The sequence below is a fragment of the Myzus persicae genome, unplaced genomic scaffold (genome assembly GCF_001856785.1).
Source record: "Myzus persicae strain clone G006 unplaced genomic scaffold, MPER_G0061.0, whole genome shotgun sequence".
Taxonomy (NCBI): domain Eukaryota; kingdom Metazoa; phylum Arthropoda; class Insecta; order Hemiptera; family Aphididae; genus Myzus; species Myzus persicae.
Window position 1 is genome coordinate 28,190 of NW_019104395.1, and position 25,763 is coordinate 53,952.

At 30.3% G+C, this 25,763-nt stretch overlaps 3 protein-coding genes and 2 pseudogenes across 3 annotated transcripts; 1 reads left to right on the top strand and 4 right to left on the bottom strand.

Annotated features, from left to right (window-relative positions):
* Positions 1-387: 387 nt before the first annotated feature.
* On the bottom strand, positions 388-636 carry LOC111041839. Its single transcript, XM_022326280.1, has one exon. The coding sequence runs from the start codon at positions 634-636 to the stop codon at positions 388-390; it is 249 nt and encodes an 82-aa protein (XP_022181972.1).
* Positions 637-1,289: 653 nt separating this feature from the next.
* On the bottom strand, positions 1,290-5,011 carry LOC111041840. Its single transcript, XM_022326281.1, has 4 exons — positions 4,986-5,011; positions 3,789-4,614; positions 1,418-1,478; positions 1,290-1,309 (listed from the first exon to the last, which is right to left on the bottom strand). Exons 1-4 carry the CDS (start codon positions 5,009-5,011, stop codon positions 1,290-1,292), a joined length of 933 nt encoding a protein of 310 aa, XP_022181973.1.
* Positions 5,012-10,896: 5,885 nt separating this feature from the next.
* LOC111041841 lies at positions 10,897-13,259 on the bottom strand (annotated as a pseudogene).
* Positions 13,260-18,212: 4,953 nt separating this feature from the next.
* LOC111041842 lies at positions 18,213-20,527 on the bottom strand. The gene is made up of 5 exons (XM_022326282.1): positions 20,322-20,527; positions 18,781-18,993; positions 18,595-18,684; positions 18,484-18,537; positions 18,213-18,289 (listed from the first exon to the last, which is right to left on the bottom strand). Exons 1-5 carry the CDS (start codon positions 20,368-20,370, stop codon positions 18,213-18,215), a joined length of 483 nt encoding a protein of 160 aa, XP_022181974.1. The 5' UTR covers positions 20,371-20,527.
* Positions 20,528-23,183: 2,656 nt separating this feature from the next.
* LOC111041843 lies at positions 23,184-23,950 on the top strand (annotated as a pseudogene).
* Positions 23,951-25,763: the final 1,813 nt, after the last annotated feature.

Sequence of the window (25,763 nt, forward strand, 5' to 3'; positions counted from 1 at the left end):
AAGGCTACTGTTTCAAGCTGCCACTTGATAACGATGACAGATCAGAATCTCGTCCATCGTTAAGAATTGAGAGCAATTCTTCATCAAATAATATAGCCCTTTTGGCCATTTTAATTTAGTAAAAAATAATTTGCGAAATTAAAAAAAACAAATTAGCTTTTTTAATTGTGTTAGTGATAACATATAAATAATATTATGTTTATTATCATAATAAAATATCTGTTGTTAACCAATGCAAATTATAATGTACACATGTTTCCCGCGATTTCTGGTATGTAACAATAGACAATGGTTTAAAAAATATTATTCTTCATCAACTATTTAATATGAATAATAATTGTAAACATTTTAGCGGTTAGCCAAAGAGATTAGGGTTTGTTATCTATACTACAAAACCTTTAAAAAACATTTTGGCTTTTCACATGGTGCGCAAATGATTTCATCTCTAAAGGATACAATACAAGAATATAGTACTGAATGCATGTCTGACACAGCTGCTATGAAAGAGCTTGAGGATGAAAACTTTGCCATAGCAATAGTCGCTCCTTTAATGAGCAGAATAAGTTGTGAATTAAATGAAATTCTTTTTATAGATGCTTCAGCAAATATGGACAGGTATGGTTGTAAAGTTTTCATGACTTATACAAATAGTTGTGCTGGAGGCATACCTATAGGAACACTAATATTAACAAGTGAATCTACATTAGTTATTTCTAAAGGATTAAAGCTTTGGAAACAATTATTTATATCTAAATCACTGGCAGGTAGAGGTACAAAAGGGCCAAAGATTTTTATGTCTGACGACTCAGCGGCTGAAATAAGTGATCAGTTTCTCCTGAATCAATACTTCTACTTTGTATTTTTCACATTCTACAAGCTACTTGGAGGTATCTATAGGATTTAAACCACGGTGTACCTCTTCATCATCGCCATACATTATATTCTATGGTAAAAGAAATGATATATTCAAAAAATGAAGAAGAACTTGCAAGTACATTTAATAAGGCACTTCAACAAACATTAGTTAAAACTTACCCAACATTTATAAAATATTTAACTAATTTATACCAAAGGAAAGAGCAGTGGGCAGCATGTTTGGCAGCATGTTTTCGGAAAGGCTTGATAACCAGAGGACAAAATACAAATAATATAAGCGAGGCTGGCGTGAAAATTGTTAAGGACGTCATACTGGAAAGAACCAAGGCATATTTTTCAATACAATTATTTTTTTTCATAGTCAATGACCTAGATACCTTCTATGAAATGAAGCTTTTAGATGTAAATAGATGCTAATAGACCAACTCAATACCTGAAAAACAAATTTATTATTACAAATAATCAAAAAAACAATTTAGAGTATAAAATAATTGATAATAATACATTACTATATGAGATACAAAATAATAAAAAAACACACAATATAATGTCGACTTGGACCTTGGAATGTGGTCATGTCCCCAGGGAGATACTGGATACCCCTGTAAACATCAAATTTATGTAGCGTAAGATTTAAATTTAAATTTGAGTGTTTGTTTACTGACTACTGAAGTATTTAGGAAAAAACTCCACACAATAGCTTCTGGAAGTTTAGACATTGAGAATGGTTGGTATGGCTCGGTTAATGATAATGGCTGTCAAGCAAAGGTAGATTTAGTTCCTTTAAATACAGAAAACACAGTGGATAATGAAATAAAAAATATGATAAAAATGATTGATAACACTGATGACATATGATCAATGATATGGAGAAAAGTAAAATGACTAAACTTAGCATGTTTTCAAATTTCGCTCGCGGGCTGTCTCTAGACGCTCGTTACAGGCAGGGCCTGGTCGTATTTAATGGATGTGGAACAAATGCCGAGACGGTCGTCGGTCGTTGCGCTGTCGCGTTAACAATATAATAAAAAAATAATAGCGATAGTGGTGAGTGATCGCCACATAGACACAGTTTTATCACAATTTATGGTAATACTATCTGCAGCATTGTAAAATCAATATATTTACTCAGAATCTAAAACATACATACGTATTATAACAAATAACTAATATTATGCTACTAGCAGTGTTGTTAAGTATTTGAGTAAAAGTATTCAAATACTTTTTTCCGTATTGAATACTTGTTTAAATACTTTTTATTTTGAAGTATTTGAATGGTATTTGAAATACTTTTTTTTTACTATTGATTTTATACCCGAATAGTGTTTTATTTCATTGATATGACTCTCTACTGAAGCAAAAGATGCGGTTAAATTTCCATACTCAAATTATTTAGACATAATAGAAGTCCATAACGGTAACCTATAAATATTAAATAAAATTGAGCAATAATAGCTATCAAAATGAAATAAAATTTAAATTTCTGTTATCATATTATTTTATTAGTAGGTGCCTAAGGCCGCGCGTACATTGGAGAGCGTTGAGCGTCGAGCGTCGCGTCGCGCAAAAATTTTAAGCCCATATAATTTAAATAAGAGTGCGTACATTGCCTACGAGCGTCGAGCGTCGTCTTCGAGCGTCAGCGGCACGGCGCGTCACAAACCAAACATGTTCGAATTTTGACGCTCGACGCTCATATATTTGGCGGGCGCGAACAGTCTAGAAGTGGTGTAGTAGATAGGTTTCTACGCTTAAATAGATTTATATAACTTAAATATAGGTAAAAATTGTACCTATAGGTATACGTAGCTGGTAGTATAGGTAGATACCATGCGAACATATATTAGAATAATTATTCCAGGAACTATAGTATGATAAATTGATAACTAATGATCTACTAATGATCTCGTATACTTGCATGCTCTTGTACCTAGTTTGTATCGTCATGACGAGTTTAACCTAACCTAGTCCGTTGGTTTCGAATATTCTAAAGTAAAACATTACTTACACATTATTTATTACAATTTACAATATTTCGTTCCCAAAAATATGCCGAAAAAAAGTTCATTTCAAGACAGCACGAGGGAAATTTTAATTTCCGAAGTTCAAACTCGACCATGCTTATGGAATGATGAACATCCCCAGTATAAAGATAGCGAAAAAAATAAAAAAGTATGGGAAGAAATTGGAAAAGTGATTGAAATGTCAGGTATATCAATATATTATGTAATTATACTGTAATATACATATATAATTAGGGCCGGACTTAGATACGATCGACGTGTTTGACGGCACAGCCATAGATAATATTATAAGAATACTAGTAGTATAGTAATATAGTAATATCTATGTTAGGTACAATATATTTTACAATTGTCAATTTGTATTTGTATTTGCACTGTTATTTTAAATAGCTGTTAATCATTAATCATTATTATTTATTATTATTTATCATATAAATATTTGCACCATATAATCTTAAAAATGTATCATTGAATTATCTTGTTATAAGTCCACATGTCCTACCCATTCTTATAATATTATCTATGCGACACATGACGCCCAAAAATAGGAGGGAACGTGAGAGGCTTCAAAATTAGAATTAAATTTGATATATTTTGTTATTACATGTTATATTATAAACTATTTACTATAAATAATAAATATATTCATATAAATATCTATTAGGTAGAAAAAAAAATAATTTTCAAGAAAACAATTTAATATAAATTTGGTTATTTTATTATTATTATTTAAATATTATTAAATTATAAACACATGTTAATTAATTATAATAAGTAAAATGTTGAAAAATTGCATTATATTATAATTTATTCTGCTATAATAATTGTATAATATTATTATTAGGTATTTAAAAAATAGTTCATAAATTTATTTCTTATTTCTTTTGCCTGTTGTAAAGTATTTGCACCTCTTGCTCGTCGATCCATGATTCCATCTTCCCAAACGGTTTGTGAACCCAACATAATATTACAGTAGTCCAAATCACTATCTCCATCTTTTTCCCTGATGACGTTGTGTAATATGCACATACATTTTATTATTACAATAGCTTTTTGAGAACTGACTTCTATATCCTTCCCAAGAAGTCTCCATTTCGCACGTAGTATTCCAAAAGTGCATTCTATGCATTTACGCGCTCTTGATAAATGATCATTGAAATTTTCTCTAGCCGGATTTAAACCTCGAGATGGAAAAGGTCGCATCAAGTATGTTTTCAATGGGTAAGCTTCGTCACCAATTAAAACGTGAGGAACTTTTATATTTGTATCAGGTAAATTTTTTTCTGGAGGTACGTTAAACCTATTGTTGTCTATCAAATTAAATAGTGTAGAAGATGCAAAAGTGCCACCATCACTTTGTTTTCCCCTAGCTCCTACTTCAATTGTTAAAAACTTTTTATCTGCATCAGCAACTCCTTGTAATACTAATGAAAAATATTTAAGGTAGTTGAAATGACTGGATCCAGAATTATTAGGACATTTAACCTGACAATGTTTTCCATCTAGGGACCCAATGCAATTTGGAAATCCCCAACGATTATAATAATCCATAGCTACGCTCGCTAATTTTTCTTGTGTGGGAACTGGCATAAAATCGCTCACAAGTTCCTCCCAAATAGCTAAACAAGTTTCGTGGACAATTTTCGCTATTGTACGATCGCCCATTCGCATAGAAAAAGCTAAGTTTCGAAATGAAAGTCCAGTTGATAAGTATCTATTAACAAAAAAAAATAAAAAAGTTGGTAGGTCGGTGTCGTTCTGCTGTAAAGTAGGTTACATGTGAGTGACTATAATCAGTATAATGAATGGTGTTAAATTCTAATCCAATAATAGAATATCTTTGTTTACAAAAAACGATTCTGAGTGGAGACGGTTTGTAAGTCTAGGATATTTTATATTACATTTACATTGTTATTATTAATACGGTGGTCGGTTAAGTTGAATTATTAGTATTTTTTAAATATAACACAAAACTAAAATCGTTCTTCTTTGTATAAATATATGATTTCGTCAAAATTTGAACACACAATAACTATAAGAAAAACTGTGTTTTTATATTTGTTGGTTACAGAATAACCTACTTACGTGGAACCATGTATTAGATTTTCCATCTTTACCTATGAAAGTTAATTATATAGATTTTTAACTACAAAATCATTTTTTAATTTTAAATTTGATACAAATTTAGAGACCTAGAGAAAATACCTAGAGAAAAAACTAAAAAGATGAAAATTGAGAATGTTCCGTAAACGGCTATAATCAGTATAATCATAATAATAATAAAAATAAAAAACACGCATCATTGTTAAATCAATAGATTCATCGCTCTGCTCAGAATATAAAATTTTAAATGGCTAGGTTATTAAAATAATCACTAAATAGTAAATATATTATTAAACACTCATATTTTAGGTAACGGTGCAAAAAATAAGTGAAAAATTTAAAAGATAAATTTAGGAGGGAACTTCAAAAAGAACCCAAAGGACGTTCAGGTGATGCTGGTGGGGAATATAAATCAAAATGGCCATTTTTTAATATGATGATGTTTGTGAAGGACTCGTTAATTCCTAGTGTTATGTCTGGAAATTTAATAGTTGGAGAGCAGTTACAAAATACCCATGAAGTTACAGATAATGAAAGCGACATTGATGTTATGAGTAGTTCATTTGTTGAAGAACCATCGCCATCTACATCTACTACGTTTTCCCAGTCAACATTTCCCAAGCCTACAAAAGTGAATAAGAAAAGACGCATTGTAGACGATAGTACTCAGAAACTACTGGATCTCGAAGAAAAAAAAATTGCCATCCTCCAAAACGCACAAGAAAGAGAAAAGAAAACATACGATGACCCAGATGCTCAATTTCTTCTTACCATACATACAACAATTAAGTTCACTGGAAAAACTTGAAGTAAGAAGTCAAATTCAAAGTGTTGTATTAAATGCGTATAGAAAAAAAAGTCAGGGATATACTCCATTAGTGCAACAATTACACGAAACTGATAACAATTCACGACAAGAGTTTATTCAAACCCAGATTGGCTCATCAAATGAATCTCAGGTAACACAAATTTATAGGCCCTACAATGAAGATTTGTCTACGTCTGCAGCTCCATCCATTAGTGAACCTACCCACTTGTTTCCAGTATACAGCTCAATGACTCAGTGCAATCACGGTTCTACACAAACCATTCCACAAAGTACATTCACAGGAACACAGTGTAGTGATATTTCGTTGGGCACAAACACACAATACGGCCAAGATCTTTTTAATGTGGACCCGTATTGACACGTAATTATGTTTTTATTTTTATTTCCATAATCTTTAAATGTAAAATTACCATTCATTGAAACATAAAAAAAATAGTTATGTTTAAATTAAGTAGGTAATCAATATTATTTTTAAATTATGTTTTTATTAAATTTGTAATTTATATAAAAAATGTAAGTATGTAATTCATTTTTACTCCTTATTTATTTTTCATGATAAACATAGGTATGTTTAAAATTTATTTTTTCTTTTGCATGTTATAAAATAAACTGTTATTATAATATTATTGTAATTTTCTTTAATTTATTATCATAAAGATTAATCATTAATGATTAACGAGTACTTACCTTATAGTTACGTAAAGTCTTTCTGCTGGCGATATTGGTTTTTTGAAATTAGTAGTTTTTTTCCTAATACGATGACTAATTTTAGTTAAAATAAAATCGTAAGTCTCAATTGACATTCGAAGATATTCAAAAAATCTCGTTGGACATTTTCTTAAGTCAAAAAATAAATGATGGAACTCTCCGTATGTTTTCCTGCGACGATTAATGGGATGAACTCCAACCCTTTTCTTTTCCAACAATTTTTTACGTAAAATTGGATTGTCTAAAAGAACCATAAAGACGATCTACCGAAATGAACGACATGGTGCATACTGAAATTATGAGTGTATAAAAATGTTCATGTTCTAGATATCAAATGAACAACACCGCTCGAAAGTATTGTGCATTGTGCGCACCTTCGACGCTCGGCGCTCAACGCTCGGCGCTCGACGCTCAACGCTCAACGCTCTCCAATGTACGCGCGGCCTAACTTGCATAAAAAAAAAGAAAACTAAATTTAATATAATTCATGTCAAATAAACAATTATTATATTTTATTTATTTTATAACAAAACAATATTGATATCCAAAGGGTTCGTCCCGTACTGTAAAAATAAAATAAGAATAAAAATAAATGAAACATTACACTAAAAATATTTGTTATAATTTTGCTTTTAAACATGTTTGTGTGGTTGTGAAATTGAAAATAAAATGTTTTTTTTTTTTATAGATATTTAAATATTTTTAAATACATATTTAAGAATAATTTGTAAAACACCTATTACAGAAGTAAAATACTAACTTTCAAAATTATATTCCAAATAAATTAACATTGTTAAACAGTTTGAAGATTTTAAAAATATTATAATATTATATTAGTAAATAGTATTGAATTATATTACCATGTTACTAACTTGAATTTACTTACTTGTAACATAACATTTTAAAGGGGACCATAAGTGCAGGAAGAAACACCAAATTATCCCTGGATCCATCTATTTCCACTATATTTTTTGCATCTATAATTATATTGTTTATCCACTTTTTAATTTCGAGAGGATAATCATCTTCTTGATCATCAGAATATTCTTTTTCTAATGAACATTCAGTTGGCTGATAATCCATCGCACTTTCAACTATAAACTGCTCGACACCATTAGCAAATCATGTTATGAAAAATTGTTTTGCTTTTTCACAATGGTTATCAATTCCATTTACTACACCTTCATATTCTGACAGAATTACTACAAAAATATTTTTTATTCATTTAAAATCTGTAGCCTTAACTAATTGGCCAATAGCTCTGACTTAAAAATCTTTTACGCGTTGTCGTACATGTATATCATTTAATGATTTCCATGTAGTTACACATTTCAATAAATGTGCGGCATCAACACGAACATAACATGACGGCAATTTATATCCTGGACTTTTAATTAATACATCCATGCACCTTTGAATATATGTGGAAGATCCTCCAGCACATCCAGCAAATGACATACAAACTGCTTTTATAAGAGCCATTGAAAAATCTATGACTATTCCTTTAGGTGGTAGAGCGCCATTTATTCGCCACTCAAAGAGCCAATAAGCTATTATATTGGTATTATGTACCTCTGGTAACATTTGTGCTACTGAAATTTGACCTTCGGATTCATTTGGTAATTTGATTACAATTAGGTAGAGAAAAATGTACCTAGATAATCCGGAGGGTCGATCAATTTTCTTTACAAGTAGCATCTATAGCAATCTCAGCAGCTCGTTCATTCTTAAAAAACGCAGTATATACTCCTAGTTGATCCGGAGTCCAATAATGTATAAAAAAAGGTTGCATACCAACATTTTTTTTATCATATGCCAAGGATCACAGTTTTGCCTAGCATTCAACGATAAAACAACATTTGAATCATGGCGACTTTCACAAGGTTTTTCACTTTTAGCTTTTCTGATGGTTGCTAATCGAGGAAGTAAAGGACTTTCAGCATCAAATAAATCTTCAGATAATTGGTTTGCTAATTCTTTTCGACAAAAAGATGAACTGGAGCATGTGTTCAAAAGTTTTTCGGCTATCTCCTGTCTACGATTACCTTAAAAACGCCTTTTTTTTAGATGCTGTACATTATTATTCCCAAAAATATATAATGTTATCTTTAAACCAAATTTCAGTGGATCTGCTAAATTTTTATACTTATAACAAGTGTTTTTGTAAGGCAATTCGTATCTGTGCAAACGACAGTGAAATGGAAAAAATGTACAGAATTCTCATTAATTGGTACCTCATGAGACTTAAACGACCAGGCACAATTAAATCTTAGTTGATCATAAATAGCATCAGCAAGTCCAAATTCCAGTCTTTAATTTATTTTTTATACCATCATCGCGTTGCATAATTTTCCATTGCTCTGCAGATATAAAAACTGTATAAACTAAAGAATCATCATTCTGAAATTCTTGATCAATGAAGCTGGATCAGAATCATCATCATAAAAAGTTGTGTGAAAATGTTGTTTTTTATAATTGAAAAAATCATCAAAATTTGGAGAAAACTTATGAATTTCTTGTCCATAAAGCTTTTGGGTGTATATTCCAATTATTGTTTTCAATCAAAGTTATCCATAAAGAACTTGACGGCACTTTTACTTTATTATTTATAATATTTTTATCTTTGTAATCTTTCAAAATAGAAGAAATTTCGTCATTTGAAACTGTGGGCTTCTTACCTCGGTAGGTAAAATCGTTTCATTTTGTATAATACATATATAATAACACTGTGAAAAATAATATTTAAAAAAAAAATCAAAATTATAAAATATTATTTATTCAGTATGTAAATTGATTGGAGAGTCAGTATCCCTAATTTGAAATCTAATACAGATATTTTAGTATAGTTTTTTTAAATATAATATATGAAGTAGTCACTTGATTTTTATAACGGTGTTGAGATAGCCAAGGTGAGAGTGACCACACGCGAAGATAGTATTAAGAGAGTATTGCACACGGCATACGTGGCACAATATATTAATTACTATTAATAAGTGTCACAAGGAAAAGTTGATAAAAGATCCGTTGTGAATACTTAAGTGGGACCTTGTAAAAGACCATGTAATGCGATTGTTTGTCTAGTATATAAAGGCCCCACATCAGGGAGACCAGACACTATTTCTGCGAGACGACTAGTTGACAGTATTCATGCTAGAGATATTTGTCTTAAGTTGTAACATTACTCTGAGTGTTTAAAAAGTGTTTAAATACTAACCTATAACGTCAATAAAATTATAACAATAATTAATTGGTCTACGAGTAAATTCATTTGATTCGACCCTTGTCAACCAAACTCCACATCTGGATCGCAACAGGAAAATTTTGGTACCGAAACCAGGGATCTTCACATACATCGTATCAACACGACGAAGATTTCTACCCAAATCATTCAAGGGAAATCTGATCAACTTCTCAAGAATAAATTCAGAACATCTGCCGTGGACCAGCGAGTTACTAGGAGTGTCGACATCAATTCAATGAAAAATTCAGTAATGTACAATAGTTGGTAAGCGTAACTCATATGTCAGATAGTCCAAAAAAACGTAGTAGTTTAAATATAACTTTAGGCGATAGTCCTACGAAAGTAGAATTATCCAAATCACAGGTTTCAGAGATTGTAGTGGGTACTCCGACAAGTGAAAAAATGTTAGGAGACAATAGTAACGCTGGGACAATACTGTCCACAGACACCACCATATCAGCTTACTCTATAGGGTTAGATAAAACCGTGGAACATGTAACGCGTATGGTACCCGAATTTTGTGGGGGTATCAATGAAAAATTAATATTTTTTATAAGTGCATGTGAGCTAGTAGTGGAAATAACTCCGATAGCTAATAGGTACATAATGTTGAGAACTATCTTAACTAGAATAAAAGGTCAAGCTTACGAGGTGATAAAATATGAGGAAATCACCAGCTGGGAAGTGCTAAAAACATTGTTAAAAAATACGTATGATAAACCTATAAATGCGGCGTATTTACAGATAGAATTATTTAGCGCGAAACAACGTTACAAGGAATCGTTAATAGAATATGTCACTAGAACACGTAATCTGGTACAAGCAGTATCGGAAAGTAACACCTAGGGAAAGAGCACGAGTGATGCTCTCTCCGTTAAAACCAATATAAGGGAACAGGCGTTATTAGTATTTTTGGAGGGGATTAATGATAAAATAAAAATAATGGTAAAAAGTAAAAATCCCTCCACATTAGAGCAGGCAATACAAATTGCAATAATTGAAGATAAAAACATAACCTCAAGCGAAGTAAAAATTAATCATTTTAATAATAAGGCTAAGGGGGAAGTACAAAAATATAATAAAGGTAATTGTCATACATGCGGAAAATACGGGCATTATGCTAGAGATTGTAGGTTCAAAAAGGGAAGTCCTAAAAACGAGTATGGTAAACCCAGTATGAATAAACCTACAGCAAATACATTATATTTAATATGCACGTATTGCTCAAAAAAAGGGCACACAATAGATAAATGTTATAAAAAGAAAAATTTATTATTATTATATACCAGCTATAATAATTTTTGATGCTCTCTCTGGGTGGTAGTGCAAAACTCTATGCTTCAGTAAACATCTAATTATAATTTAATAAAATAAATGTTTGAATTATTTATATATTATTTATTTAGCCTAAAGAGAATATGTACATAAAGCGCATTTTCAGAATACCATTACATCTTTCAATTGTTGACCTTGTACTTGTATGCCAATTATTATAACCAGCATCAGGAGAATCTGGCGCTGGGTCACTTAGTGGCGTTAAAAGACAAGATCTTAGTGGATATCCTGAATCACCTACAGAAGATATTTTACTGAATATATAAAATGTATCTTATACCAATTACAGAGAAGATTGGTAATTAATACCTAAGAGAAAATATGATGAATGACCATTACTATGTAAATTTTCCATGTACGTTGATACACAACTTTGACGCCATATATAGGAGTCATGAGTACTACCAGGAAAATTAGCATTTACGTTTAAAATTCTAGCATCTGAATCACAAACCTTGAATTGTATAATTTAATGAAATGTTAAAGTAATAGTATATAGTATTCAAGAAAGTATTAACTACCAGGTAAGTATTAGGTAAGTAGTAGGTAAGTATTACACTTTACACGTCAATTAATAAATCTAGTTAATAAAAAATAGTGTTTTGTGTAATTATTTCAGTTACAACATACAAATAATAATTTTATGAATTTCCCATGTATACAAAAAGTTATTTTTGAATGTACAAAAATAAAGGTATCTGTTTTATTTTAATAAGATTCAAGCTTTACATAACTTATATTTATTGTTATTTGTTTATGATTTAAACTAAATTTATTACTGTATTAATTATAAGGTTACTTTAGTGCCTATTTTTATTACTTACTAGTTGAGTGTTTATACTGTGATATCCTTTCCTGTTAACGTAAATATGTTCCGGATATAGTCCATTAGAATTAGGTGGAAAAATTGCTATATGGGTGCAATCTATGCAACCTATAACTCCTGGTACACCAGTTTTTTCGTAAAATCTAAATATTATTATTAAACAGTTTTACATTTTTAGTATAACTGTATAGGTAATTGATATTCAGTTATTATGGATATAGGACATAAGGTATGTCGTATGAGTGAAGACCGATATTATATTAGGTACCCATATTTAAGTATTAAATCATTTAAATTGATTTTTTTTTTTGTGAGATTATTTAATTACAGTTATAGCCTATATAGGTATTAAAATAATAAAGTTTTTATGTAGACCCCCCCCCTCCCCCATGCCAATACCTAATGTTTAAACCTTGATATTTAAATAATTTAGGTATAATATTCACCCTCTCCTGATAGTATTAAGTTTTTCAAAACTATCTGGAAAATGGATATAACGCTTGACAACATCAGATATATTCATTGCATCAGTGACCTCAGCTATGCATCGACTCACAGAAGCTTGGCTTAAGCCTGAAGACCTGTTATCTCCTATATCAAGTTGATAAGATCCACTTGCAAAAAATCGCAATGCTGTCAAAACCTATTAATAATTTAAAATTGTACATCAAATTGATTGACAATTTTTATTAGGTACTATACCTACACCTACTTTAAACGTAGACAAATTACTTATTAAATTATACCTTTCTTTCTATTGAAATTGACGATTTTCTTGTTGGTTCAGACATATAAGGCGTTAATACTTCAATGAGTTCACCAGCCAACCCTTTACTTAGGCGGAATTTTATTAATAAACTGTTTATCAGATAGTTCTAAAATTAAATAAGGGCAATAATAATTAACAATTAAATAAAAGCTGTGTTTGGGGTCCCAAACAACCGTAGTTACAGTGCTGATTTTATTTAAATTCTTAACATATCCCGGGAAATAAGGTCAAAAATCTAGCCGCTAAAATATTATATTTATTTTACTGCCGTAATATATATAATATATAATGTAAATTATAACATGTACTATTATATATAATTTATTTAATGAATATAGTCAATAGGTACCATATTCAATATGAAATAAATTTTAAATATTCTTTAAAATTAATTATAATTTTTGGAAAAAAACAAATAATATATTGAACGAACCTTCAAAAACATTTTGAGCTTGGTAAAATCGACGAGGATGATTATCTACTGCGTCTAACTCTACAAATTCTAATTGCTGTAACATTAACATTTGTTCAAATTCTTGAAAAGCCATCGTTTAAATTTGGGTTTACACTACAAGTAGGTAAATAAATAACGAATAAATAATTGAATTGAAAAAAATGATTCAAATTTAAACTTTTCAACTTTTAATTAACGTTTATTGTTTGGTAGGTGTAAATACGTTTTGATTAAAACAATAAAATCAGATGGATAATGATAATAAAACGTACGAACACTCTATTCGTATGGTGGATAAGTACCGTAATGGCCCGGACACACTATTCACACGCTTTAACATGCCTTTACATACCACGCCGTTGTAAAACGTGTTAAGCGGCGCTGTATACATTAATACAACGCGTGTGATAGCATAGTATGCTAAAATAATTTAGGTTACACACTTTGCACGCTAATTTTTGTCAGTCAGTACCATTTTGCTAGCAAAAGAAGTTTGTGACTGCATTAAATGCAGTGGATTATGGATTCTTCATCAAGTTCATCTGACAGTGATTGGATAGAAGAAATGGAAGAAACGGTTGTAGCAACATATATCTTAGATCAAACCTATAAGAACCGTAGATTTTGGGTTCACCCAATAAACAAGGAAAGGAATGAAAAAGGCGTATTTATTAACTTATTTCCACAGTTAATAAATGACCCGGAAAAGTTTCTTCAATACTTTCGTATGTCTTATGGTCAATTTACTGATTTACATAATTTGATAAAGGACGACATTAAAAAGCAAAACACACAATTTCAGGCATCAGTACCATCTGAACAGAGATTAGCTGTATGTTTAAGGTAAGTAATTTAAACAATTTAATATTTTTTTGTTAATATAATATTATATATATTTTTTATTATTCAATAAAGAAGACATAGGTATAAGCATTGATTTTATAATATACAGATAAGCCGTGCTAGGCAAAAAATCGGCAACAGTTAGTCGCTGGCAGCCACCATAGATAAGTATATTAAATAGATAGGCAACTGCGGTGTTAAAAATTGGAGCATTGAAAAACAGCACTCCCGGTGTCTGATGTAAGAACTACAGAGCTGGCAGGGCGGCGGCTCCCAGAATATAATCCCGCTTTTTTTTGAATTTATCAATTGAAATTCTTTTTTTCTTTGCCGCTTTATTATTGTTAATTAATAGGTGTTTGGAAAACAACAGAAATTAAAATAAAACATTTAATTGTACTATAATATTGTTATATTTAACAGCATAAAATAAATAAAAACAATGAATATAATAATAATAATAATATTGTTTATTCAATGAATAAAACGGGCAAATTGCCCAATAGTACAAGTAAATATATAAGTTTCTAACAATAAGTTGATACGGATATCGTACAATAACATAAAATAGTAAAATAATAAAATATTGTAAAAAATAAATAATAAATAAAATATTAATTATTAATTATTATACTTACTATAAAATTATCATAATATAAACAAGAATAATACATGAAAATTTAAATATTATTAAACGATAAACATTATAGATTAAATGACAATTATTTGGCAAAAACAGGTCTAAATTCCTATGTTTCATGTGCATTAGACAAAGACAGTAGCACTACAAATCGAATCCCCTTAATATTCGTAAAAATGCACATGTGGGTATCACAATTTAGTTTAAGCAAATTGAAATATTGTTTTACTTTAAAACTTTGAGAATTTATTATACCTATTAGCTGCTGCTATTTTAATGTTGTCTTTTTCGTTAGAATTTATTTTCTTTTTACCATTTAATATACGATTAACTTCCACACACCAGTGGTTTGTTAATAATTTAATGGAAAAATTTAAAATTTTGTTTTCAAAATGTTCAGAGTGAATTGGACAGTTTATAATGTTTACATTAAATTGTTCTTGAATTTTAGAAATTAAAACTAACTTATAATCTAACCGATGACATATTGAAGGAAGTTGTAAATATATAAGATCAGTTATACCCTGTATTAAACGACAAAAACTAACATTTGGATACTTGAGGTTAAGTTGTTCATTGTATTCTCTTGCTATCACGAGATCATGAGATTTACTAACGCTATCAGTACAAATCTGACGTATACATATCTTACAATTTTTAAACAGAATTGTATTTAATTTTTTAATTATAAATCCAGCAATATAATTTTGGGTTTGAAACTTTAAGTATGATAGCTCAGGTGTACATACAGACTTATTTTTTACTAACCCATCAGCAACTCTAGGTTCACGATATATGTTTTGTGTATCATCATTATTTATCTTAGAAAACAGTAAATTATATGAAGCCAGAGCACCTTCTGAGAAGTCTTCTTCACAATTGCTTCCAATCGAGTGCGATGTTGTTAAATTATTTAACATCAAAGTTTTGTATGCTGAAGAAAACCCCTGAGTTGATGGATTATTGGAACGATAACCAAGACTCCGAATCGCACCAAAGAAATTTTCGATTGAATCTTGGTTGAAGTTGCGAAGCAATAAGGAATGTACACCGTATTCAGCCATTACTTTGTATATGTTTTGAAAACCTAGAAAAAACAATTACATCGGAATATCATCAAAATTCTCCATTCTAATAATTATTTAAATTTTTTTTAGCTTCAATTTTACTATACAGTGTGATTACGATAAGTGGATACACTTAATAACTTAGCATATTATACTCAATATATTTGAGTTTGGTTTTTTTTTTTGCACATAAATTGTACATATTTTCAAATAATTAAACTAATTTTGTGACAGTTAAATTTGTGCAAACGCGCAATTTTTTTTAACGGAATAGACTACTCTTGTCTTCAAACTATTTTTCTCTGTATTTTTTTAATGAGTATCAGTAGTTGATTTTTTTTTAAATTTAAAAATGGCTGAGTTATATCAACTACAGTATTTAGTATTTTTATTTTTAGTTTATTACTATTTCTAACAAATTAAAAACAAACATAGACATTTTCATTCATAAATCCTAATTTATCTTAAAAATTGTTCAAATGGTATACATTGTGCCAAGTAATCCATGCCATTAAAAAAAAGTTATTATGAGCATGCGGCAATTTAACTGTCACAAAATTAGTTTAATTATTTGAAAATGTGTATAATTATAAACTTCTGCTTAATGTTAAACATAACTCAAATGTATTGAGAATATGCTAAGTTATTATCACACTGTATAATATGTAAAAATATGTATACCTCTGATGGTTTTTATCCAGTTTTGTAAGGTCCTTGGTTGTGGCGCAGAAGACTTTTTTTTTGTAACCGAATCAACAAACACCATAGAATTAAGTATCTTCAAAGCACTTTGCCAAAATTCATGGTGAGGGCTTCCCTTTTTTAATGCTGAACGATAAATTTTGCCATCAACAATTTTATGGAAATTTCCATTGACAGAATCAAAAAGTTTGTCGAAAAAAAGACAAGCATCAGCTGTGTCTTGAGAACTAGGATCAAGTATTCCTTTGGCTGAAACCATACATTCAAATTATAGTACCTATATTACAAACAAAACATCAAAAAAAGATGGTAGAACATATTAACATTTACCGGATAAGAATCTCATCAGTGCTGAAACGCGTTGACTTAAAACCTGTGCTGCTATTTTCACTTTCATTTTTTTGATTTTGCCAGGAATAATGTGATAATCAGTAAACCTTGGTAACATTTTTACCTCCTCGATGCTGCTGTCTAGTTTGTAGAGGTCTACCAGGTGTTGCCATTGAGCTACTTTTTTCTCATTGTTTGTCATAAATATTAAATCTTTTTGTAGTAGATTATTTCTGATGCCTTTCAGTAGATGGGGAGGGTCGAACAGATGAATAATCTTTATTCTTTCATTTCCATCACATTCAATTTCATAAAAATCTTCACTGTACTTTTTATTGTTTTTTAAACAGTAAGCTTTAGTTTCTTCATTCAATAACTTGATTGCACCTTCATTGCTAGCCCCTTGATCGCATATCGTAGCAATTATTTTCAAACCAGTTTTTTGAATGCTGGTCACAACCTTTTTTATCAAAGCGCACAACTGAAATTTATTTGTCGATCCTTTTATAAAAGTATAAGCAATCGGCTGCTTATATTTTTTGGTAATTCCTTTCACCATGAATACGAGTGCATGGTCAGCAAATTCCAGAGTCGTTGCATACCCATCATTTTCAAAACCATCAATTTTTCCTGAAGCTGCATTATAATGTAGTTCTGTACTTAGGTTCACCTCGTCAAACATTAATGTACAAAATGTCTCATTGGCCTTTAACTTATTTACTTTTTCTTTTAACACTTGCATTAAAACTGGAGACAAACCTGGTTCGATTTTAACTTGATGCAGCAAAGTAGTTAATGATCGACGGCATGGTAAAGTAAACAATGATGACAATAACTTATAGGATTTTGGACTCTTCTTATACAGTGACAAACTTAGTATTTTTTCATCCAGCGTGAATCTTCTTCCTTTCTTCTTTTTTTGAGTTTCTCGAATTTGCAAATTAGTAAACAAAGTAGCAGCTGGTGATAGTTTGTCAGACAACTTATCATTGATATAACGTTCAGAGAGATTTTCAGCCCTTAATTTTTGCTTGAATGTTTTAGCTTTTGAAGATTCGTATTGGAGCTTTCTTTTCAAAATTATACTGTCAGCATACATTGATTTGCACCGTGGAGTCAATTTTGCAGCTTTATGGACACCAATTTTTGCCAAAATCCCTACTTTAGAAAAATCAAATTATTTTAAATAATTACAAAATGTATTGCATTAAGCCGCAATTATCTTTTTTTATATTATTGATGTGATACCTGCAGATTTTAAACAGTTAAGCTTAAATAAGAAATATTTAATTTTAATTTTATTAACAGATGTATAAACTTTAAATTTAACATAACAATTAAACAGATGTGTTTCATAGTTTTACTATGCTGCCTAATAAACTAAACTAAAACTAAACTAAAAAAATAAACTTATTATTATACAAGTGTCACATCCTCATAAAAGAAATAAGAAGAATATAAAAGATTAACTAGTTCTAGGTTTGGTTATTTTTGTAGACTTTTTACTATTGTAATCCATAACTTGTCCATCATTATCATGCACTAAATATTAAAATATAAGCAAGAATAAGCAATTATTAAGCAAAAATAAAAATTGACCATGCCGCTATTTGATTTATTAATTAAATATCAGCAAGAAAAAAAAAGTGATAAAATGTATCAAGAAACAAAAAGATTAATGAAGTAACACTGTAACAGCCATCCTTAAGTTTAAGATTAATAACTGAAATACATACAACGAATAGGTGAATCATCCGGCAATACAGATATTCCTTCCAAAAAACATTCCTCTGAAAAACAAATAAAAATAAATATATGAACTAAAAATTGAATACAGAATAACATACCAAATGATTCATTTTGATTCGATGATGATTCGGTCAGAGGTGCTGGTGTACAAGTTTGACTAGTCATAGCCAAAACTGCTGTACAAGGAACTGAAAGTCAAAATTGGAATTAAATAATGTAAAATATATGAAAAAAAAAAATGATGATTAAAAATACAATTACAATTTTTTGAGTGATGAACTTACCAGGTATATGTAAAGTAGGAAAAGCAATAGCTTTTAATTTGCTATTGGTCCCTGGACTTATATCATCGTTTACAAAATGGAGTGAGCAAACTCGTTTTTTGTAATAGACTAATGATGGATCGGTAGTTCTAAGATCTCCTCCAATTATCTCGACCCACTTAAGAAAAGTTTCCATATTTGTCCTAGGATTAGGAAATCTGTGGGATACTGTACCTACAAATGGTTAAATTAAATAATAATTAATTGGACTATAATTCAAGTATTATATACAGTTGAGTCCCGCTAATCCGGACTAGATGGGACCAAACTCTCTCCGGATTAAACGAAATGACGTTTTTTTTTAACTTACTCATTAATGAACACTATAATATCACAATACATAATAATATGTACCTAATCGAAACGATAAGTTTAAACCATATCTTAATTATGGGTATTCCCGAATATATATATTATAGATGAGTACTAAATACGAAACATAAATTGTCCGGAACTTTTTTTTAAGTTTTGTGAAATACCTATGGGCTATGACATATTTGTGTGCTTAAATTGAGGTGTTTCTATGCAAAACGTGTTATTTCCAAAAACTGTTTTTTTCAGGAACACCGATTTTCTGTTGCAAACGAACCAGACAAGTTAGAAATGATGTGTAAATTTCAAAAATTACTAAAATTAGATGGGCTTATCATATAATTTTTTTTTTTTTTTCTTGCATATTATTTTGCTATTTATAATTGTTGGTTTTGTACTAAACCACATCATATTTTAATGCAAATTAATGAAATAATTTTAATTTTAAAGGAGTCAACGATACTGGCACTAGCACCTTTTGAATTAAATGTAGTTTAAATGCTATAATAATAACATGTGTAATAACACGTTTTGATGTAAAACGGAAATAACACGTTATGACAAAAAATTATGGATATACTACGTTTTGGAAAAAAATGAGAAGTATGTCCTATGATTTAGTACAGGAAATAGCACGTTTTGAAGGAAAGTGGACATAGTACGTTTTAGAAAAAAAATCAATTGGAAATAACACGTTTTGAAAAAAAAGTAATAGTTTAAGCATGATTTCAGCTGGGAAATAGTACGTTTTGACAAAAAATAACGGTTTTAATCGATTTCTCGCCATTTTTTCCATAAGAATCGATGTATAACTCGATTTTATTAAAAATGGAGATAACACGTTTTGCATAGAAACACCTCAATTGATCATTGAACGTAATACTCGTATTACGAGTTTTCAACACTATTAACACATATGAGTATATCACAAAGTTGGATATTTGTACAAAAAGTTTAGTTCGATTTACATTGTTCAAAACAAATACAGTAAAACGCTTGATCGTAGAATAGTTATTTTGTGATGCACCACAGTAGGTATTTTAATTTTATGATTTGCACACATATAGTAGAAAATGAAATTTTAATCTTTTGTACTGATCAAATAAAGAACAGCCCTATAAGCAAATCAGCTAATAGTTGAATAAACAATAAATATAAATTATATTATAATATATCAAAAATATACGAACCTTTAGAGCTGCATTGAGCAATACAACACTTATATGCGTGTCTAGGCATTACAGTATGTTCTATAACAATAATATCAACAGCAAAACACAACAAATTACAGTTTTTTAAAGCAAAAACTCAACAAAATTCAAAATACCGTTGAAAACTTGAAACTTGAAACGCACGTGAGAACGAGACGAGACAGACGACGGTAAGTTCAAAGTTGTACGACTATATACGACACGGTGGTCGGCGGCGCGGTATTCGTATTCAATGGTAATGGTAGGGCAGTGGTAGGGGAAATGTGTCGGAGACAAGAGCGCTCTGCGTGCCCGATGTCGTAACTACCACTGTCCATAAATGCGCTATAGAGTTGCATCTGCCAGGCCGCGGCCGTCGGGCGACTGCCGTCAGGTCACAGGTGACTGGTGTATACGCACTGCGCGCGTGAACTTTGAAAGAAGGGGTATCGGTTGTTTCCGACTCACGACTTCGGCCTCGGGCGTTGTCGCCGTGATCATTTGGACGCTTGGAGGGGGAAATTGGGCTTCGGCGTCGCTGAAGTCGTCAGTCGTGATGCGCGAAAAGTGATTATTCTCTCGTGGGACAGACTATAGTATACATTTTATACATTAACGTATTATACATACCCAATCCTGTTTATTAGTAATAAATTAATTCTATAATAATCCATGGTGTTTTAAATTTCATATTACATGTCCAAAAATATGGTATTATTTATGTAAATAGGTGTAGTCTGTCATCGTTTTCCTAATCCGAAAACCAACATGACAAGATTGGAAGAAAATTGTCGGACTGGAAAAACAAAATTTTTACAATGTGTATGCGAAGAAAGTGATTTGTGCTGTACACTTTACTGCTGATTGGTTCAAGCCCCGGAACCAAGAGACTGAATGCCAACTCATATCCTTCGCTTAACTTGCCATGTAAGTTAATATAAAATAAAATAACCATTATTAATATCAGCAGCAGGAGCATTATTTAAATGCTTAGTTTCCTAAGTCTGCTTAATATTTCTAACCATATAAATGTTGCCAATTTTATAAGTTTATTAATCTAATAGGTATTTTAGGTGCTTAATTACATGTTTTGTTCTTTTACTAGTTCATCATAATCATAGTAAACCTACTTGTACTTCAAACGATGTTAATAATACACCAGTTTTTAATCACAGTCATAGAACACCTACATGTACTTCAAATGATGTTGATAATACACCAGATTTTAATGATGGTAAAGACAAATTTATATGCTTATTTATCTAATATTTCTAAATATAGGTCTAATTTTTTCTTTAGTAGTCTGTTCACATTCAATGAACGATTCCATGATGTCTGGGTTTAATGTTTTAGATGCATCTTCAGTAGAACCAGACCAGATTGGTATGAAGTTTATTTATGATTGCAAATTAAGTAAATTAGCCCTTTGTATTTCTTACATTTGTTGCTTTTTAATAAGCCTATTGCTATTAAGCTTGATTATTTATTGCTTTTCGTATTAACAGCAGAGAATGTAGAAGTAAGCAATTCTGAAAATGCTTAAAAGTTGCATGGTTAGCATACTAAAACAACTGCAAGAAAACCGAAAACTGGAACTGGTGTTTATGATTTTTATTTATTATTGTTTTCAGAATTAATAGAAAATTAAAAAATTGATTTTGATTTCTTGAGATTGATTTTTTTTTTTAATTGAGTATTTATCTAAATTTTGGTTTTTATTCTAGATATTTTGAAACAAATTGGGGTTGCCAATTGTAGTCGTTTGACACCAAATTGTAGAAAATTGTATAAAGTTACAAAGCTGCTCCTAAAACAACTTCGACGCAATACAAACCGAAACAATTTATTTAAAACAAGACTTAGAGATGCTGAAAAGTTCAATGATAAATATTTAGTTTCAAGGCTGTCACAAAAAACTACTGCTGCTGCTTCATTGTTCATGCAACTTCAAGTTAGAGAGACCAAAAAGTGTAGCAGAGGACGTATATTCAATTTGGATGAACAGATGTTAAGTTTATCATTGTATAAACGTTCACCAAAATGTTATCGAATGTTGGCAAAACTTTTTACCTTACCAAGCAAACGGACATTGAATCACATTCATTGTAGTGTTAGAATTTCACCTGGAATATGTCCATTGATGATGAAAGTACTTAAAGATAATGTTCAAAAGCTCAAGCCATCAGAAAGATAAAAAGCTAAATTGATTATAGATTTTATTTTATTTACTTCACATACAAATATTTGTTTCAGGTATTGTTCAATTTTGTTTGACGAGGTGTGTTTGTCAAGTGGTTTGACCTATAATACAGTGACCGATGAAATTGATGGGTTTGTGAATACAGGACATAGTAAAAATCAAAATATTGCTGATTACGCATTAGTCTTCATGGTACGGGGAATAAAAACGAAATTCAAACAGCCAATTATGTACACATTTTGCAAAGGAGCCACCAACCTGAAATTATTTGTCAATTAAAAAAAGTAATTTAATTTCACTAATGTGATATTTATAATTTATTACTAATTATTATTTTTTTGAAAATAGGTGATTGAGGCTGTTCATTTGACAGGCCTTCGTGTTGTAGCAACTATTAGTAACCAGGGATCTGCAAATGTTGGTGCAATAAATATTTTGAACAATGAAACTCGACTTTATAATGTAAAAACATCTCAGCATATCACGATGAATTTTATGAAGTTGAATTACATGATAAACAAAGGCTGAAATTGGTTTATATAAATGATGTCCCGCACTTAATGAAATGCATTAGGAATAATTTACTAACTAAAAATGTATCTTATAAAATTGATAACAAAACAAAATATGCAAAATGGTCACATCTTGAAGATCTATACAACATGGATAGTGCTGTTCCAGATTGCAAGATGTTACCGCGACTAACAGATCAGCATATAGTACGAGACAAAATTACAAAAATGAAAAGGGAAATATGCTACATAAGTTTTTTCGCTACGAGTTTCTTCTACTATGAATTTTCTTGCATGTAAGATTTTAAAATACAATGAAATGTGAATTAATGGCTTATAACTAAAATGTTTTTAGCTCGTATATCATTGGCACAGATGCCAACACAGCCTTTATATGCCTTTTTTTTGATAAACTTTTCGACTCACTAAATGGAAGTTTTGATAAAGTAACTGATGGAAAAATATACCGTACTGCTGTCAAAAAAAATTCTATCCATCATACTGTTTGGGCCGAAAGTTTAAAAGTGCTAAGTACAATGAGCTTTGTACTTGAGAATGGTAGAAAAAAGTCAGTTCCAACGATCAAAAACTGGATGACAACTATACGATGTATGATATTTTTTTATAATTTTTATAATACTGAACATTAAAATTTGTTTTTTTTAGCTTTTCAAACACTGTCCAAGGTGTTAGATCTGAGTGTTATACGTTCCTTTCTTCCTCGGCATCTCAATCAGGACCCGTTAGAATGCTTCTTTGGTGCAGTTAGAAGTATTGGTTCACAAAATCCAAATTGCCATGCATTTGCTTCTGCATACAAAACTTTAGTTTTGAATAATTTGGTGTCCACCCACTCACCAGGATCGAACTGTGAAGAAGACTTCACAGAAGAGAGCTTGTCATTTGATTTGATTTAATTTTAGTGTTAAGAGGACCTAACACAGCTATGTTACCCGTTTGTACGACGGAGACAACATATGCGGGTGTGGGGTCCTCTTAATTGTTTGTTATTATTAGAGCAAGGACTTTCATGCATTTGCATGTTTTTTCTGGTTTAGTTAAACGTATGCAGAGTAAGTACACAATACCTTTCACAACGTTTGTGACCAAAAGCTAAAAGTTTTTAGTACATATTTTTGAATATTTGGACATTTTTTGGTTTAAGGGTCATAATTTTGATTGGAAGAGCATATTTTGATGATTTATCGAAAATCAAGCACTTTGATGAATATTTTCCATGAATCAAGATCAAAAATTTGTTATAAACTTATAAAGACGATAGAGATAAATTTTATAGTATCAAGTAACTATCTATAGTAAGTGGGTGGATTAGATTAGTTCTAGTAGATTTGCCACGCGTGTGTAAGTTCCGCGAGTTTAATTTGTATATAATGTTCGTGAGTAATATGCTAAAAGAAAAATTCGACAAAAGCTTATTGTTTGTGTAATTTTGTAATCGTGTTTGGTGAATCTGTATTTTCAACGGATAATAATGAAGAAGAATGGGATCCGACACTCAAAAAAAATTCAAATCAATTTACTTATAGTGAATAATAATAAAATTAATATTTTTAAGGGTATATTTAACAGCATATTTTTAATTTTTTGATGCATAAGTGTATGTTTTTAAATGCATATTTGATGATTTTTTAGTGCATGAAAGTCCTTACTCTAGTTATTATCTATGTAGAAACATTAGTTCCTCAAATTTCAATAACAAACAAAATAAAAATTAATTATTTAATAAATAATGTTTATTTATTTATTTTGTTTGTTACTAAGGTAGAAACACACTACTGTCACGTCACGTGAAATCACGTTGGCGTGTCACAACCGTGATCAGCCGTGATATCACGTTTAGAAATACACTATTGTCACTTTTCTACAATCTGGTTATTTTTATTCAGTCGACGCTCACAGGCGATAAGCAGTACTGTCCCACTCCATCGTTATTTACATACGTGTCATGGTTCAAAGATATGGCGTCAAAATGCTATTATTTAATTATTATTGTGTTGTAACATTAAAGTAAAAAAAATAGCGCTATAATATTATTAGTAATAATTATGATATCGAATCATCATGGAAATACCAAACCAAAGGAACGAGAAATAAAGAAAAAATAACGCATACAAATAATTACAGTGCCATATTTTGAAGGGTTGTAGTGGGACAGTAAAAACATATTATACTCTCATATGAAACTATTAAAATTATTACTGTTGTATACAGTAGGTACAGTGTTTATTTTAACGATTTATATTATATTATTTTGTTAAAATTTTGAATTTAGACATTTTGTTAGAAAGTTTTGTTTAGAAAATAAAACATACCTGATATTTTTAGATCTTGACCAATTTCTTCCCATGCATTTTGCCGAATATGTTGATCTCGGTAATCAGATGACCCATGGTCATATAGAACATTATATTCCCTAACTTTTTCAATAAGCATTTCGTCCATTTTTGAATTTTCAATTTAAAACGAAATTATATTAGTATGAAACACTAGTTTACGTGTTGTCACGTGAGTCACAAATGTGCAAACTTTCAGAAAATAGAGACGTGATTTCACGCGTGAGTTTAGTAACGTGACGTGATAAGCATGACGTGATAACAGTGTGTTTCTGATGGATTCAAATAATATGTAAAATGGCACTCCGCACTTTTCCCCTGTCATGTGAGCTCACATGACAATGTGTGATTTCACGTGACGTGACAGTAGTGTGTT

Excerpts from the sequence above, each read along its gene's own strand:
- LOC111041839 (XM_022326280.1), bottom strand. The coding sequence starts at position 636 with ATGAAAACTTTACAACCATACCTGTCCATATTTGCTGAAGCATCTATA.
- LOC111041840 (XM_022326281.1), bottom strand. The coding sequence starts at position 5,011 with ATGGAAAATCTAATACATGGTTCCAC. Across the intron at positions 4,615-4,985 it reads AATCTAATACATGGTTCCAC|ATACTTATCAACTGGACTTT; the intron begins GTAAGTAGGTTA and ends TTTTGTTAATAG. Across the intron at positions 1,310-1,417 it reads GTCCAAGTCGACATTATATT|GTATTGAGTTGGTCTATTAG; the intron begins GTGTGTTTTTTT and ends TTTGTTTTTCAG.
- LOC111041842 (XM_022326282.1), bottom strand. The coding sequence starts at position 20,370 with ATGCCTAGACACGCATATAAGTGTTGTATTGCTCAATGCAGCTCTAAA. Across the intron at positions 18,685-18,780 it reads TCCTACTTTACATATACCTG|TTCCTTGTACAGCAGTTTTG; the intron begins GTAAGTTCATCA and ends TTTGACTTTCAG. Across the intron at positions 18,538-18,594 it reads GAATCAAAATGAATCATTTG|AGGAATGTTTTTTGGAAGGA; the intron begins GTATGTTATTCT and ends TTTGTTTTTCAG.